Source organism: Amphiura filiformis, chromosome 15 (assembly GCF_039555335.1).
Source record: "Amphiura filiformis chromosome 15, Afil_fr2py, whole genome shotgun sequence".
NCBI classification, from domain to species: domain Eukaryota; kingdom Metazoa; phylum Echinodermata; class Ophiuroidea; order Amphilepidida; family Amphiuridae; genus Amphiura; species Amphiura filiformis.
The window spans coordinates 574682-591581 of record NC_092642.1 but is presented as its reverse complement, the minus strand read 5'-3'; the positions used below and the strand labels follow the sequence as shown (position 1 = coordinate 591581).

Sequence of the window (16900 nt, the reverse complement as noted above, 5' to 3'; positions counted from 1 at the left end):
TATTTATGCAGTTTGTGCCCGTTTGTACTATAGCCACAGATCCAAACTATGCTGCTGTGCCCACAAACACATACCTCTACATACGGTGCACGCCAAAGTCGAACTGAGTGGTATTTTCCCACAAAGGGAATACTAGAAATAACGTTCCCTATAACGTCGAAGATCGAAGATAAGGTTCGCTATGTCGAATATGAAATAAGGTTTGCTATGGCCAAGTTTCGCTATGTCTATAATACAAATAAGGATAGCTCTGTCGACAATCCACTAGTATTAAGTCTAATATGAAATAAGGTTTCCAATGTCGAATACCGTAAAAACTCGATAGTTAGCATATGTGTTTACTATCGATCGCTTTTAAAACATGCAAAAATGAAGTACCCCATCCACAAAAGTGTAAAGGGTTTTGAGCAAATCATCGATACACATAGTTATATATGAACAAGTAAACCTGCAAATTTGTGTCTCAACCCCATTAGCTCAGTTGGTAAAGCGCCGGACTTTGGTACAATTTTGTGTTTTCAAAAACGCTCGATAGTAAGCACATGTGCTAACTTTTGAGTTTTTACGGTATGAAATAAGGTTCGCAATGTCGAATTGTTTTCTGAAATAGGGCTAGCTATGATTTAGGTACGGTTTGTGGTTAAGAAGTATATAGTTATATAGTATTAAATTTTTGGGGTTAGGAATAAGGATAAGGTTAGGGTGCGGGTTATAGGGTTTAAGGGTAGAATTTTTACGATTGCTTTACTGCAGCACATAGGAAAATCTGACAACATACTCCATTATTTCTCTTCAGATCACGGTGGCCGACATTACTCTATTCAACAATTGTGATATTTTTCTAACGAAACTGTGTGATGACCCACTCAAAGACTTTCCTAAACTGAAGGCACTCCACGAGAAAGTAAGCAAGGAACCCAGAATCGCTGGCTGGGTGGCCAAAAGACCAGCAGAAACTACCGTGAGTAGCGGAAAATCTTCCAAAATGCCTTCGTACAAGCTCATGTACTTCGATGTAAGGGGGAGAGCTGAAATAATTCGTCTGCTGTTTTCCCAAGCCGGTGTGAAATATGAGGACGTGAGGATACCAATCGGCGGAGAGGAATGGAAAAAACTAAAACCAAGTAAGTGTGTTACATTCCGCTTTGTCGAAGGTCCACTCACTATGTCGAATAAGGTTCGTTATGTCGAAGGCCCCCTAAGTCGAATATGATGGGCCTGGAATAATGTTAGCTATGTCGAATGTCCTTTCTCTATCCCTATCCCTTAAGGTGTGGGGTATGAACGTTTGGACAGTATTTATTGTGGGACATAAGAGCACATCAGACATATCGAATTGCATTCTGAATACGAAGAATGTCCTTCTGATATCAAATAATTTTAATTTTTTGAAATTCGCAATGCAATACACATTTTATGGCAAATGATTAAAAATTGATATTTAACAGTACTCGAAGTAAACTTTATAAATCTGATGATTTATACTTAAAGTGTATGTAGGTGTGATGAAAGTGTTGACCTTTCGTATTGAAGATATGGATTTTTTTCCCCCAAAACACCCAAAAAAATGAGATCTTTTGGGGAAATAATCCATATCTTCAATATGAAAGGTTAAAATTTTCAATTGACCGTCTTCTTTTCCTCCCTGCTACATACACTTTAAGAATATATTATTAGATTTATAAAATTTACTTCGAGGACTGTTATATATCAAAAATGTGAAAAATATCAAATTCTAATAATTTGTCGTAAAATTTGTATCATATCGTGAATTTCAAAAACTGAAAATTATTTGATATCAGAAAGATATTCTTCGTATTCAGAATGCAATTCGATATGTCTGATGTGCTCTCATGTCCCACAAAAATACTGTCGAGACGCTCAAAACGCTCATTCCAGATCCCTTAACGTACCCAAATCCTAGCTAGCCCTATTTCAGAATACAATTTCGACATAACGGGCCTTATTTCATATTCGACATGGCGAACCTTATTTCATATTCAACATTTAGCGACCTCGTATATTATCGACACAGCAATTAGCAAATATTATTTTTCAATCGACATAGATAACCTTATTTTTCGACATTTTTATAGGCAACAGCATTTTATATACTTATCTTATAGCGAGATCTATGCGAAAATATCAGCTCGACTGGGTAGCCTATGCTAAAACAAGCTTATGCTATTTTGTCCATGTCGACGTCGCATCTGGTCGCATCGACATGGTCGACGCGGGTTAAAGCCATACGTGATGTTCAGTGATTAATCTGACTGGGTGTACTTTAATCTGGCTAGGCGTACTTCAATTTCATTTACATTATGTGTGATCAATTATGCTAATAATTGTTGTAATTCCGTTTTGTTCCTATCATATTTAGCCATGCCAACTGGAACCATGCCCGTCCTTGAGGTAGATGGAAGTACCAAAATACCTAACGCTCAAGCTATCGCGCGATATGTAGCTAGAGAATACAGTAAGTCAAACCAAATTATGATATGAACCGACAGGGATTTAATGCGATTTGTTTCTAAAACCGGGTTAAAGGCTCTGGTAGCAACGTCTGGACAGTATTTTTTGTGAGACATTAGAGCATATCAGACATATCAGAACATTTTAAGGCAAATGATAAATTGACATTTTTGATATTTAAGAGTACTCGAAGTAAACTTTATAAATCCAATGATTTTCCCATAAACACCAAAACAAATTAGGTCTTTTGGCATGCTCGTCGGCTTTTCATCCCAGCTACATACGCTTTAAATACATATCTTTAGATTTATAAAGTTTACTTCAAGGACTGAAATATCAAAAATTAAAAAGATATTTGCATAAAAATTAATATCGTGAATTTGAAATAAAAATCAAAATTATTTAATATCAGAAGGACATTCATCGTTTTCAAAATGCAATTCGATATGTCTGGTGTACTCTCAACTACGTTAAAGGAAGATGCACATTAAAACTTTTGGTCAACGGTATTTCGAGCCAGAGGGCCGAAATCCCCTCACGGTCGGTACGCCTCTGCCCATCTGTCTCGTAAACGTGGAGTTGTATGGGCATGATGGGGGAGGGGGGGGGGGGGGGTAGTACGACTTAATGTCGATATTGCTCTGTTGACCTACAGACACAACGAATTTGAATAATTCCATTTTGGTGTAAGTTGGGACATGTGGTTTGAAAATCATAATCCGACGGAGGTGATATTGGGGACCAACAATGCGGGATGTAGGCGGATAGAAGATGCCTTCTTTATCTAGCAACATGTCTAGTATTAGCAAAGTAGCAAGCTTTCTTGGTGGGTTGGGAGCTGTTGGGGAGAGGCAAAATAAAAATTTCGGATTTGGTGGTGGTAGGGGTGGTGCTGCAATTTCCTGGTTGCATCATTTTGAACAGGTTTTCTAGAGAGACTGTACCGTATTAAGTCTTCAATCTTCCAAAAGGGCTGTATAGTGGGACAATGTGCGCCCGTAGCTAGCAAAAAATATTTTTTGGACGCCTTTCCTTTCTTTTTTCTTTGCCTTCCCGATTTTCTCTTTCATTTTTTGTCAGGGAACTTTCCCCTTTTTTTGTCAGGGGGTAATCTGGCACTGCTTTTTTTTTTTTTTTTTTTTGATTTGATTTGTTCGGGTTGTGACAACCCTGGATAACCCAAGAAAGCCTCTATTGAAGCTTATTTCCATTGGGGTCCATTTGAATGCCGGGACGGGTTGGGAACAGTCAGGGGTTAACACCCTACTCTTTTCGAAACTAGCTGCGAGATACATGTACAGGTATGGCTCTCTGCACACGGGACCGACGGCTTAACGTCCCCTCCGAAGGACGGAGTACTTTCATGATTCATTTACCCAATTCTAAATGAACCATGGGGAGAGCGGAAGTCTGAATGTAATCTACAGATGTTGCTAATTAATTTCAGACTTTCTTTTCCAAGTCAATATCCCAGCAAATCGCCACCGCCGGGAATCGAACCCGGGACCTCATGCACTAAAGGCAAGTACCCTAACCATTGCGCCACACTCTCCCTATATCTACGCTATTACTGAATAGCAGCCACCTATAAGCAGGGGTGTAGAAAGCGTGTGAACAGGGTGGACGAAGTCCAGGGGCCCCCTACGGTTCAGGCCCCCCCGAGCAAAAGTGAAAATAGAATAGGACTGATGCTAATGGCCCGGCACTGCTCCTTGACCATGGGACCCGAGCCTCTTAATACACCCCTGATCCTAAGTGGCGTACGGGGTTCAAAAAGTGAAGAGATTAACTTGCTGCAATATTTTTCTACGTTCCTATTACAGACTTGGCCGGTAGTAACAATTTAGAACAGCTAGAAGTTGATGCCGCCATGGAGGCGTTTGTTGATGTTGTCGGCGATATAATGCCTGCTCTAGGCGAAGACGATGAGGCTAAAAAGGTATAAAAAGAACTGATGTTTTGTGTGATAAGGGAGTGGGGTAGAGTATGTGTCTCTGTGAACGTAGAACTCCATTATGATCTGGGGGCTGTGGCAAACTTGTGCAATATTATTTCACACTACTTGAGCCCAAAACATGTTTACTAAAAAGGCAGATGAACATAACAATATTATTATCATGATTATTGTGGTATTATAGTATGATGTGTAATCCGTGTCCCCTCCTTTTCGCCGTTTATATATTTCACGGTGCTGACGAAAGCAGTTTTTTGTTTTTGGTTTTTGTGAATGGACTCTATAGCGCAAGTATACCTGAATATTATTGAATAAAATAGCACTCATCTGATTTACGATTTTACTGCTGTTTTTGAAATACGTTAAATATAAACCTGACCCCAGGTTGGTCTTACCTTACTTGTTGGTCTATATAAAAGTATGCATACTTAGAATGGCAAAGACGTAATGAACCCATCTGCGACTGTTTTGGTAAAAATGCTCAGTTTTTGAGAAAATCTCCCCAAAACACATTTTTTGCGGCAACATACCAAAACATTATTCAGTAAAGTTGATTTTTTGTTTATTTTTAAAAACTATAATATAAATATCTAGGAAAGCCTTCCTTTGTTTGTTTTTGATCAACTTCATCAAAAATGGTTGGAATTTGGGTAAAAATCAGGTTTGGTTTATAATTTTTTGTAAACTTTAGCATTTTTCAGCCAAGTTTCTTAAAGTGGGTCAAACTTCAAACAAAAAATTAAGACCAACCTTAATTTTCATGAATTACTAACTATCATTGAGGACTAATTGTTCCGCAGTATAACAAACCCCCATCTCTTATCCGTATGCAGGTCATTTATGAAGAAAAGACGAAACCAAAGTTGAAGAACCTTGAAAATATGCTGGTCGGTAATGGCGGGAACTTCTTTGCTGGAAACAAGGTAATTATATTCCCCCGCATGCAACATGCATTTTTCTTTTTCTTGAAATGTCTCAAGAATCGAGTGGTCATGGGCATCTCCATCTTGTTCATTTCATAACTCTGTTTATACCAATTACTACTAAGGTGACGCAACTCAAGTTCATTAGAACATGAGGCGTTGTGACTGAAAGAGTTATAATAAACAGTTATTTAACAGAACCCACAAGTCTCTGCCATTCAGTGCGGTTTTGCGCTACTCTGAAGGCGTCCTTAATTGTCAAGTTAATGGTGTTGAGATCGCCTATGAGCTGAGCTAGATATGTGCGGCGAAGTGCTCCACCACGGCGATAGGCTTCTGTGGCCTGATTGTTAGGATGGAGAATGATGGAAAGTGGCAGTTCTGGTCTCCTTATTGCGTGGCCCACAAGCCGTAGCCTGTTGCGCGTGAGTGTCAATGTCGCAGGTGCAACTTTTGCCCGGGCATACAGATTGTCGTTTGATACCAATTAAAGTGAAAAAAATTGTGGTTGAGTTATGGCCAAATGTAATACATTTTTACGATTGCTCTACGGCAGAACATAAGAAAATCTAACAACATACCACCTTATTTCTCTTTTCAGATCACTGTGGCCGACATTACTCTATTCAACAATTGTGATATTTTTCTTACGAAACTGTGTGATGACCCACTCAAAGACTTTCCTAAACTGAAGGCACTCCACGAGAAAGTAAGCAAGGAACCCAGAATCGCTGGCTGGGTTGCCAAAAGACCAGAAGAAACTACCGTGAGTAGCGGAAAATCTTCCAAAATGCCTTCGTACAAGCTCATGTACTTCGATGTAAGGGGGAGAGCTGAAATAATTCGTCTGCTGTTTGCACAAGCCGGTGTGAAATATGAGGATGTGAGGATAACAAGCAGCAAAGAGGACTGGCAGAAACTCATTAAACCAAGTAAGTGCGGTTCCCGGGGTGCGGTTACAGCCGTTATGTCGAAGGTTCGCTATGTCAAACAAAAGGTTCGTCACGTTGAAGGCAGGCAGCTGCAGGCGAGGGTCGAATATGAAATAAGCCAAGAAATAACGTTCGCTATGTCAAAGGTCCGCATAGTATGTCGAAGGTCCGGTATGTTGAATGTGAAATAAGGTTCGTTATGTCGAATGCACGCTAATAAGTCGAATATGAAATAAGGCTCGCTATGTCGAATATGAAATATAATGTTTGCCATGTGAATTCTGTCCCCAAACCCATTAAACCCTAACCTTAACCCTAACCTTGCCGTTACTCTATACCTTAGCCCTAATCCTAAACCGTATCCAAATCCTAGCTAGCCCTTTTTCAGAAAACAATTTCGACATAGCGATTTTTATTTCATATTCGACATGGCGAACCTTATTTCACATTCAACGTAATACTGGTGGACCTTTGACATAGCGATCCTTATTATTTTATCGATATAGCGAACCTTGGACATAAGCCAATCTTGTTTTATATTTGACATAGCGAACCTTATTTTCGACATTACAGGGAACGCTATTTCATACACTTGACATAGTGTGGGAAAATATTAGCTCCAATTAGGCGAGACTCTAGGTGCTGTAATTTTTTTCAAAATCTCGGAATTTGAATAAAACGAAGGAACCGTCGTAGTCGAACACACGATGCGGTTGCAACACAGTACGTAAATATAGTCGTACCGTAGCAGGACCGATGGAGTGACATGTATTGACGTCATCTGCACTGATAGTAAATTCCAATTTTCTTTGCTTTGCCTCAGTCTGTTGTTTGGCTCAAAATAAGGGGATATATCTGACAATAAAAGCTTACATTTTATATTATTTTAATACTTTTTGTTATACAGCCATGCCAACTGGAACCGTACCCGTCCTTGAGGTAGATGGAGGTACCAAAATACCCAACGCTCAAGCTATCGCACGATATGTAGCTAGAGAATACAGTAAGTCAAACTAACTCATGACTAAAATTAACAGGAATTTTATAAGCATTGGTGCAGTGGCGTAGCCAGGAGAGTGGTTGTTCCCCAGAAATCATGGACCGACAGTAGTCGTCGGTACATGGCACCCGGTATAGTCGTATGATTTTCTCAAAACCGGGTTAAAGGAAGATGCACATTAAAACTTATGGACATTTTTGTCAGTGCCGGTATTTCAAACCTTAACCTGGGCATAAATCCCCTCCATCAGCATGACCACGGTCGGTACGTCTCTGCCTATACTGGCCAATTTGGTTGTTACCGTCACTATGACACAGAGCTCTCACAAAATGAGCATAAAGATGGCAAAATAACTTTCTGAGATATACCAGATTTAAAATCCTTCTTTTATACTATTTACTTCATACCAGAATGTACTTTGTTTTCTTTTGAATTTTGGCATGATTAATGGACTGTATAAGAACAGTAATTCAGCAAGCAAAACCTTAGGTTTTATTCTCAGGAACCTAAACACTAAGGAAATCGGCTACAAGGCATTGGTAAGGCCTACCCTAGAATACTGTCCCATACATGCTAACATTGAAAACCTAAAAAACAGTGTCCATGGCGAATGGACGGCACGAAGCGCGCGGAGTATCGCCCCTGACGGCCGGGGGTGCAGGGGCCCGCTTAAGGGCCCCTGCTGAGGTCCAGGGGCGAAGCTCTGGTAGGGGTTGAGGGGGCGAAGCCCCCAATGCTGGAGGGTTTCTACACTGTATATTTAAAAAAAGTTTTTGGTGACTTTGGAGAACCACTGGACCTATTCTGAAGTGCTAGGATCATTCACAGTTAATTAAAAAAAAAATATTAAAAATGCATTGGTTTTCTATGCATTTATAATTCCGTTTTTTAAAGTTGCAAATCTTTTAAAAACTAGATTGTCTCAGCAGCAGGGGACATTAGGCTGTCATGTGCATCTAGGTGTAGAGGCTTATCCTCTTATTCCCACTTGAGCATTCTCAAGTACACTTAAAGTTTTTTGGTCTCCTGGTCAATTCAGTTTTAATTTAGGGGTTGTTGTTATGTTGTTATAGCAACAAGCTCAGTTTTTCTGTCCAGTCAGCTGTCACTTTAGTGGTGTGCAGCCATTCAGGTCTCCCGTCTTATTTTTCCATTCCTTTGTGATGCACTTGCAATTGTTCCTTCCCAAAAGCTGGAAGGGTGAATCAGTTAGCTAAATATGGTTAAAGATACTCCAATAAAATGGTATGTCCAATTATGCTGCTTTATGCTTAAAAATAGAGGCTTTGTGTGGAATTTCTTCAAATCTTGAAGAATATCATTAGTAGATTGTCTCCACTTTCTACTGCGTTTTATAGAAGGGGAATGAATGCTTTGTATGGAGTTTCTTCGAAACCTGAAGAATCTCGTCAGTAGATTGTCTCCACTTTCTACTGCGTTTTTATGGTATTGATTGGTTTTATTGGGCTATTGAATGCTTTGTATGGAGTTTCTTCAAAACCTGAAGAATCTTGTCAGTAGATTGTCTCCACTTTCTACTGCGTTTTTATAGAGGGTGGTGGAGTTTCTTCAAAACCTGAAGAATCTCGTCAGTAGATTGTCTCCACTTTCTACTGCGTTTTATAGAGGGTGGTGGAGTTTCTTCAAAACCTGAAGAATCTCGTCAGTAGATTGTCTCCACTTTCTACTGCGTTTTATGGTATTGATTGGCTTTATTGGGCTATCGAATGCTTTGTATGGAGTTTCTTCAAATCCTGAAGAATCTCGTCAGTAGATTGTCTCCACTTTCTACTGCGTTTTATGGTATTTGTTGGTTTTTTTGGGCTATTGACTGCTTTGAATGGAGTTTCTTCAAAACCTGAAGAATCTCGTCAGTAGATTGTCTCCACTTTCTACTGCCAGTCAAGATTAATAGGTAAATTTTCACGGGAAAATTTTCTGGACACGTGACCAATGCGTATCAATGTGAGTGTAACCTCGAGCCTGATATCTGACCCCCGGCGGTGACCTCGCTATTCAAGTCTTAGTAATTTTGAATTGGAATAGTATTTTTGACCGCAATTTTGATAGAAATTTGTGCATTGCAAATTTATTAAATATTATGTTATCTTAATTTCTTCACAATATCATCAAAACGTAATTTCAAAAATATCTATCTACGGAAAAAAAGATTTATCTACGGAAACTCTTACCATAATATTATTAACTTGCGACAAGTAACTTATTTTGCACCAAAGGAGGAATTCTTCCTATTCAAATACATTGGAAGAACACCCGCTGTGCTCGGGGTCACAGTCCATAATGCTAATATGAGCGTGTTTCTACAGGCGCACCGCTAAGTTACCGCTAAATGGATAACGCTATCTTACCGTTATCTTACCGTTTAACCTGCTGTTTCCACAGACAGGTTTTTGCCGTTGGCGTGTTCATACCGTTTAATCTGAATGACAAACATGTTTTAAAAGTGTATTTTGTACGGTAGTATGACCAGAATATTGCATCGTAGGCCTAGAATTAATGCTAGAATGGATTGTTTAATGGTTGATTATTGCTAAATAATCCCTTTTTTTTGTTATATTTTGCAAATCAAGAGGAAAGTTTTACATTTTACACAGTTTTTCACTATTTTGTAGCATTTACAAATTTCCGTGAGCAAACCCCGAATTCCGTGAGTTTTTCTGTTTTTCCGTATCACGGATAAATTGTGGCTTTACATAACAGTTTGGACTTGTTATGTTGCCCAGGCTGTTATTAACGTTTTTGTCATGTCGTCTGTCCAATTAACATGTTGATTAACAGCCATTTTGTTTGATTTTGCTCAATAATCGGCAAGTTACCGCTTCGGTCTGTTTCCACAGAAAATCTACCCGCTTCGTCAACGGCAAAAACCTACTCTAACGAGGTTTCCGTTGGCGATGAAAAGGCGTTGCAAAAAGGCGTTGAAGGCTGTTTCCACAGGAGTGATTAACGGTTCCATACCGTTTCCAAAGCGGTATTTGGCTCTGTAGAAACACGCTCTATGTCTGCGCCCATGGGTGTCACGTGTCCAGAAAATTTTCCCGTGAAAATTTACCTATTAATTCTGACTGACTGCGTTTTATGGTATTTGTTGGTTTTATTGGGCTATTGATTGCTTTGTATGGAGTTTCTTCAAAACCTGAAGAATCTCGTCAGTAGATTGTCTCCACTTTCTACTGCGTTTTATGGTATTGAATGGTTTTATTGGGATATTGAAAGCTTTGTATGGAGTTTCTTCAAAACCTGAAGAATCTCGTAAGTAGATTGTCTCCACTTTCTACTGCGTTTTATAGAGGGTGGTGGAGTCTCTTCAAAACCTGAAGAATCTCGTCAGTAGATTGTCTCCACTTTCTACTGCGTTTTTATTGAGGGTGGTGGAGTTTCTTCAAAACCTGAAGAATCTCGTCAGTAGATTGTCTCCACTTTCTACTGCGTTTTATAGTGGGCTATTGGTTGCCTTCATGCTTTCCTCCCTTTCTACTGCGTTTTCATACCAGGATTATTATAAATGCTTTGTTGCTTATTTGGAGTATCTTTATTTACTTGGTTGTAAATAACGGTGGATTTAATATATTATATATCAGTAAATGGTTTAAGCATTGATGCCAGATCTTCCTGAATACAAAATGTTCGTTTGCTAGTGTTGGCATTGTTTATTCTTTTGGAGATTTCTAATTATTTAATTGCGGTTAAAAATGCTGTTTTCCAATCCAATCCTCTGTTTGATCCAAAGATGTATATGTTTAAGATATGCTTAAGATTTGCTTAAGATGAAATTTGGTTAAATGTGATTCAGAAGTCAACTTTTGTTTGTCCAGCCTGTATGGTTGGCTTGTACACATTTTTCCAATAATTCGTGTATTTATTGATTTATATGAAGATAGTCAATAATTCCAAATGCTTGCTGCAATTAATTATCTCAATGTATATAATTTGTTTAATTGATATGAAATCTGTTATTATCTCAATATACACCAGGCACAAAAAGAAACTCGTCAGTTATATTCATCCTTGCTGTTCAATAACTTGATAATTTTGGATTATTCTGAAACATACATTTTGTTAATTGGACTTTGCTTTCTCATTTGACACCCTGTTCGTGAAAAACGAACAAGAATTGACCAAGATATGCGCCTCCAAAGCCTCAAACCCCAAAATCAAAAGTTGTATTTTCAACAATTTTCAACGGGAACGCATCGTTGTATTGCACACAAGCACCACGGGCCAATCAATAAAACACACCGTGTAACAGGCACAATTGAATCGTTAAAATTGCAACTTTTCATTTTGGGGTTTGAGAGTTTGAAGGCGCATATCTTGGTCAATTCTTGCTCAATGTTCACGAACAGGGTGTCAAATGAGAAAGAAAAGTCCAATTAACAAAATGCATATTTCAGAATAATCCAAAATTATCAAGTTATTGAACAGCAAGGATGAATATAACTGACGAGTTTCTTTTTGTGCCTGGTGTAGTCTTAATTTCTATGAGATGTGAAATTATTATAAATAAGCTTATGTGTATTAAATGGTCCTCATGATCGTGGGGGCAATGCGGAGTCTATTCTTTGCGTTGTTGTGCTTTCCTGCTGTCTCGAGACAATAATATGTGCTAGATGAAGAGGTAAATATTAGTTAGTGGTTTGCTTATTAAGGATAACAAGCTGTAATTTTGTTGTAATTTTTGTTACCATTTTTTTTCAAATTAACTGTGAATTATCCTAGCACTTCAGAATAGGTCCAGTGGTTCTCCAAAGACGCCGAAAAGAAATAAAATCAAATTAAAAAAAATCGGAGTAGTTGGCAGGTATGCTGTTCTGGGGTTTGATCAAGAAAATGGGTAAGATCCAGAAGCGAGCTGCGAGCATGGTTTGTAACAACTTCGACTGGAAGACGAGCGTCACAGATCCAATGAAATAACTTGACTGGGAGATATTCAACAAGAAGAAAGACCCGGACCCAACGTCTAATGATCCTGTACAAAGCCAAAAGGCCACCTGGCAATGCCAGTCTATTCATACCTGCTGCCGCGGCTCAACGGCATACTAGGCGTTCAAACGCAAAATCACTCACGCAACTTCAATCTCGCACCGACACCTACCAATTTTCTTATGTCCCATGGACAGTAAGAGACTGTAATGATCTACTCCATATCATAACTGATATTGGCAACCCAGATCAGTTTAAAGAGGTACTCCACTTGTCATAACTACTTTTTGCAAAGGAAGATAACATAAGAGCTAATTCCATTTTACACATGCGCAATATCTTCCACCTGGAATGTTAAGCAGTATCCAGAAGAAGAATTTTGATGGGCTCCTTTCCCCCTTTCTTTCCCTTCGCCTTTCCGATTTTCTTTTTCTTTTTTGTCAGGAGGGCTCTCTGCCCCTGCCCCGCTGGCTACGCTACTGAGTAGTAGTCACCCTAAAGTGGGGTACGTGGTTCAAAGAGATTAACTTGTTGAAACATTTTTCTACGTTCATGTTACAGACTTGGCCGGTAGTAACAATTTAGAACAGCTAGAAGTTGACGCCGTCATGGAGGCGTTTATTGACGTTGTCGGCGATATAATGCCTGCTCTAGGCGAAAACGATGAGGCTAAAAAGGTATAAAAAGAACTGATGTTTTGTCTGGTAGTACGGGTGTAGTGAGAGTGTTGTGGGGTGTGTGTCTGTGTGGTGCGGGGGCGAATTATTTGACCGTATTTAACATAGGGAGCCCGATTATGCGGTGTCCCGCACAACTCTGTTGCATTAGGGTTAGGTTAGGGTTGGGGTTCTCCTATTCAAACGTTAACTATGGAAAAAATATTGCATCCGGGAAGTGGCTGTGGCAAATTTGTGAAATATTATTTTACCCTATTTTGGCTGTTCACTGGGCAAAATGTAATGTAATCCCCCTAGAACAATTTAGGGAGCCGTGTAACACGTGTCCCCTCCGTTTAGCTGCCCATGCATTTAAGCTTACGGCGCTGACGAAAGAGTTTTTTTGGTGGGTGAATTAACTTCTATACTCTGTAGCGCAATTGGTATCTTGTCGCCTAAACATTATTGAATAAAATTGCACTCATCTGATTTACGATACTACTGCTGTTTTTGAAATGCGCTAAAAATAAGTCTAACTAAACCTGACTCTAAGTTCAGGTTGGTCTTAACCCTGGAATTGTGGGATTTTGTTGACCTCATAACTGCTAAATTGTTGGTCTATAGTATATTCAAAGTATAAATATTTAGAATGGCAAAAAGGTAACATTTGAGAAAAACAAAAAAATTCTTCAGCATTTTTTTTTCTATCTTTAAAAACTAGATATAAACATTTAGGAAACTTTTTTTCTTTATTTTGATCAACTCCTCCAAAAAGGGTTAGAATTTGAACGAAAATTATGTTTTTTTTATGATTTTGTGCAAAATTCAGCATTTTTAACAGTTTTGTTGTTGTTGAAAATTTCAAAAGTTAGTAAACATTCCAAAAATCCCTATCTCTTATCCGTGTGCAGGTCATTTTTGAAGAAAAGACGAAACCAAAGTTGAAGAACCTTGAAAATATGCTTGTCGGTAATGGCGGGAACTTCTTTGCTGGAAACAAGGTAAGTATGGGCCTAGGCTTGCAGACCATTCCTATAATTGACACTTTCCTTCCGTAGATGGGGTGGACCATGATATGTTTTATAAAACAAATAAAACGACATGAAAAGAAAGGTACCGATGCGTGATTATAAAACAGAGAAAATGAGGGCAAGATTGTATTAATGACCTATACAATAATCCAGCAAACACAAAAATGCTCTTGAAACGTTATAATTGGTTGTATTCAAATGAGTACAACTTTAGTTTGTTGTGAGCAATTGCAACAATCCGGTGTTTTTTAATTTACTCGTGTAGAGTTTGCTCTTTTCAATGATATTTTCATTTATTGCAGATTCCTTACCGATCTCTAGTTACAACCCCTCAAACATGAGTTCACTTCTTTTTTACTCAATACTCGCTCGAGTGCTCACGGGAAAATTAGACCCATTAGGCCTTTTCTTGAATATGGCAGGCGCTCATTTCAATATAGGGGGGCTCTTGCTTGGAATCAACTCCACAATTCAATCATTTCTCCGTTACCAACCAGTACTGGTGTTTTTAAATCAAGATTCTATCCAAAATAGTAGGTTTATAAATTTCTCTTGCCACCAAACATTGGTTTAAAATTTAGGCTCTTTTGTTGAGTATTTTTAAATAATAGGCATTGCAATGATTGTTACAGGATCAACTTTTGCCAAATTTCTTTTGTTTAAATTTTTGCTGTTTGATTATTGTGTTCTATCCTTATTTTGTAGCCACTAAGTTTTTATCCATTTCCTTTGATTATTTGAATGTAGTTTGTTGTTTTTTGAAATCCTGATTTAAATTATTATGCTGGCATGATGTTTTATCATTTTAAAATTTAAATTCTCATAGTGCAATAAGAAATAATAATAATATGAATTTTGTCAATGTATTTGAAAATGTAGTCTAATTAATGCAATATAGTGTGTGCTATGTATTATTTTTTACCTATCTTTTAATATTATTGTTGTACCCAAATAATTTTGGTAATTCATGTAATTTAAGTTAATATAGTAAATTATTCTAAGTGTTTTGTAATTATTTATTTGTATTTTTAGATGTAATAACTGGGCCATATGGAAGAACAGGGGAATACTTAAATTTTCCCCTGAATATGGACCCAGTATAAAGAAGAAATAAACAAACAAACAAACAAACCTGTTGAGGCCTACTTTTGGAAGTTTGTCACAATGTAATGGATCATGCACCTTTTAGAATGATAAAACAGGCGGTAGAATTTGTGTGGCGATTACTTTGATCCTGGTTCAGTGCAACATTTTGCGTGCATTTTTGTCGTAGGCTATGTATTGTTCATTGAAATGACTCAAGAATCAAGTGGTCATTTTGCTTAATGGCATTTGCATCTTTTTCATATCACAACTTTTTTTAATCCAATTGAAGTGAATAATTGGCTTAAGTTAAGGGTAAATACATTTTTTACGACTGCTTTACGGCAGAAGATATGAAAATCTAACAACATACCCCATTATTTCTCTTTTTCACTTCAGATCACGGTGGCTGATATTACTCTATTCAACAATTGTGATATTTTTCTTACGAAACTGTCTGATGACCCACTCAAAGACTTTCCTAAACTGAAGGCACTCCATGAAAAAGTAAGCAAGGAACCCAGAATCGCGGACTGGGTGGCCAAAAGACCACAAACTGCAATGTAAAAACAAGCTTAAGTACATGAAGTAAGGCATTTAACCTACAGAGCAAGTAGGCAATGAGAATCGCTGCATGGGCGGCTAAACATGCTAAAAGACCAGAAACTACTATGTACCAAACAAACAAACATACTAAAGGAATTCACAGCACAGAGATAATGTGCAAGGAATCCAAATCGCTGCCTGGTTGGCTGAGAGACCACAACTACAACGTAGCCAAGCACACAGAGAAAGTATAGAGCCCAGAATCACCTGGCTGAAAGACCAGAACTACTTAACAAACAAGTAACCCAAGGAACCCAGAATCACTGCCTGGTCGAAATACCAGAAACTACAGAGAAGTATATGCAAGGAACCCAGAATTACTGCCTGCCTGGCTGAAAGACCAGAAACTACAATGTAACAAACATGCAAATTAAAGGAGCTCACAGAAAAAGTATAGGCAAGGAACCCAGAATCACTGCCTGACTGAAAGACCAGAAACTACAATGTAACAAACAAGCAAACTAAAGAGGCTCTCAGAGAAGTATATGCAAGGAACCCAGAATTACTGCTTGGCTGAAAGACCAGAAACTACAATGTTACAAACAAGCAAACTAAAGAGGCTCTCAGAGAAGTATATGCAAGGAACCCAGAATTACTGCTTGGTTGAAAGACCAGAAACTACAATGTTACAAACAAGCAATCTAAAGGAGCTCACAGAGAAAGTATATACAAGGACCCCAGAATTACTGCTTGGCTGAAAGACCAGAAACTACAATGTTACAAACAAGCAATCTAAAGGAGCTCACAGAGAAAGTATATACAAGGACCCCAGAATTACTGCTTGGCTGAAAGACCAGAAACTACAACGTAACAAACAGGCAAATTAAAGGAGCTCACAGAGAAAGTATTGGCGAGGAACCCAGAATTACTATCTCTATACCTTATTCGGCATATAAATAGTTATGTGACTTTGTTTTTTCAAACATACGATCATTACGAATAGTAAAAGATCAATTTTCAAGTATAATCCCTATTGACTTTTTCTTTGGAGCATTAATTTGAAGCAGTTTAAGAAACCCTCGTTACACTGTCAATCTCTTGTTACATAAGTACACTGATGGAGAAATGAAGTAAATTGTGCCATATTTTTTGTTTCATACTTCATATTCGAGTATTCTGATAATAATACAGGGTGAGTCAAAAAAAGTGCAATAGAGAAAAGAATCCATTTTTATTTAATAACCGATTTGAACCTTACAGGTTTTAAAACATTTTATGAATGATATATCCATTAGTGACCTTGTGTGAAAAAAACATGGAATTAGCATTTACCGTTTTGTTTTTATGACACATTTTATA

The 16900-nt window shown here is 38.1% G+C and overlaps 1 protein-coding gene across 1 annotated transcript in view; it reads left to right on the top strand.

Annotated features, from left to right (window-relative positions):
* Positions 1 to 16493, top strand: part of LOC140172036 (uncharacterized) — a 35485-nt gene extending 18992 nt beyond the window's left edge. Inside the window, exons 13-21 of the mRNA XM_072195383.1 lie at positions 797 to 1124; positions 2381 to 2476; positions 4296 to 4411; positions 5260 to 5349; positions 5951 to 6281; positions 7189 to 7284; positions 12787 to 12902; positions 13793 to 13882; positions 15395 to 16493. Of these exons, the coding sequence (XP_072051484.1) occupies positions 797 to 1124; positions 2381 to 2476; positions 4296 to 4411; positions 5260 to 5349; positions 5951 to 6281; positions 7189 to 7284; positions 12787 to 12902; positions 13793 to 13882; positions 15395 to 15562 (1431 nt within the window). The 3' untranslated portion in view covers positions 15563 to 16493. The remainder of the gene's footprint in view (positions 1 to 796; positions 1125 to 2380; positions 2477 to 4295; positions 4412 to 5259; positions 5350 to 5950; positions 6282 to 7188; positions 7285 to 12786; positions 12903 to 13792; positions 13883 to 15394) is intronic.
* The last annotated feature ends 407 nt before the right edge of the window (positions 16494 to 16900 follow it).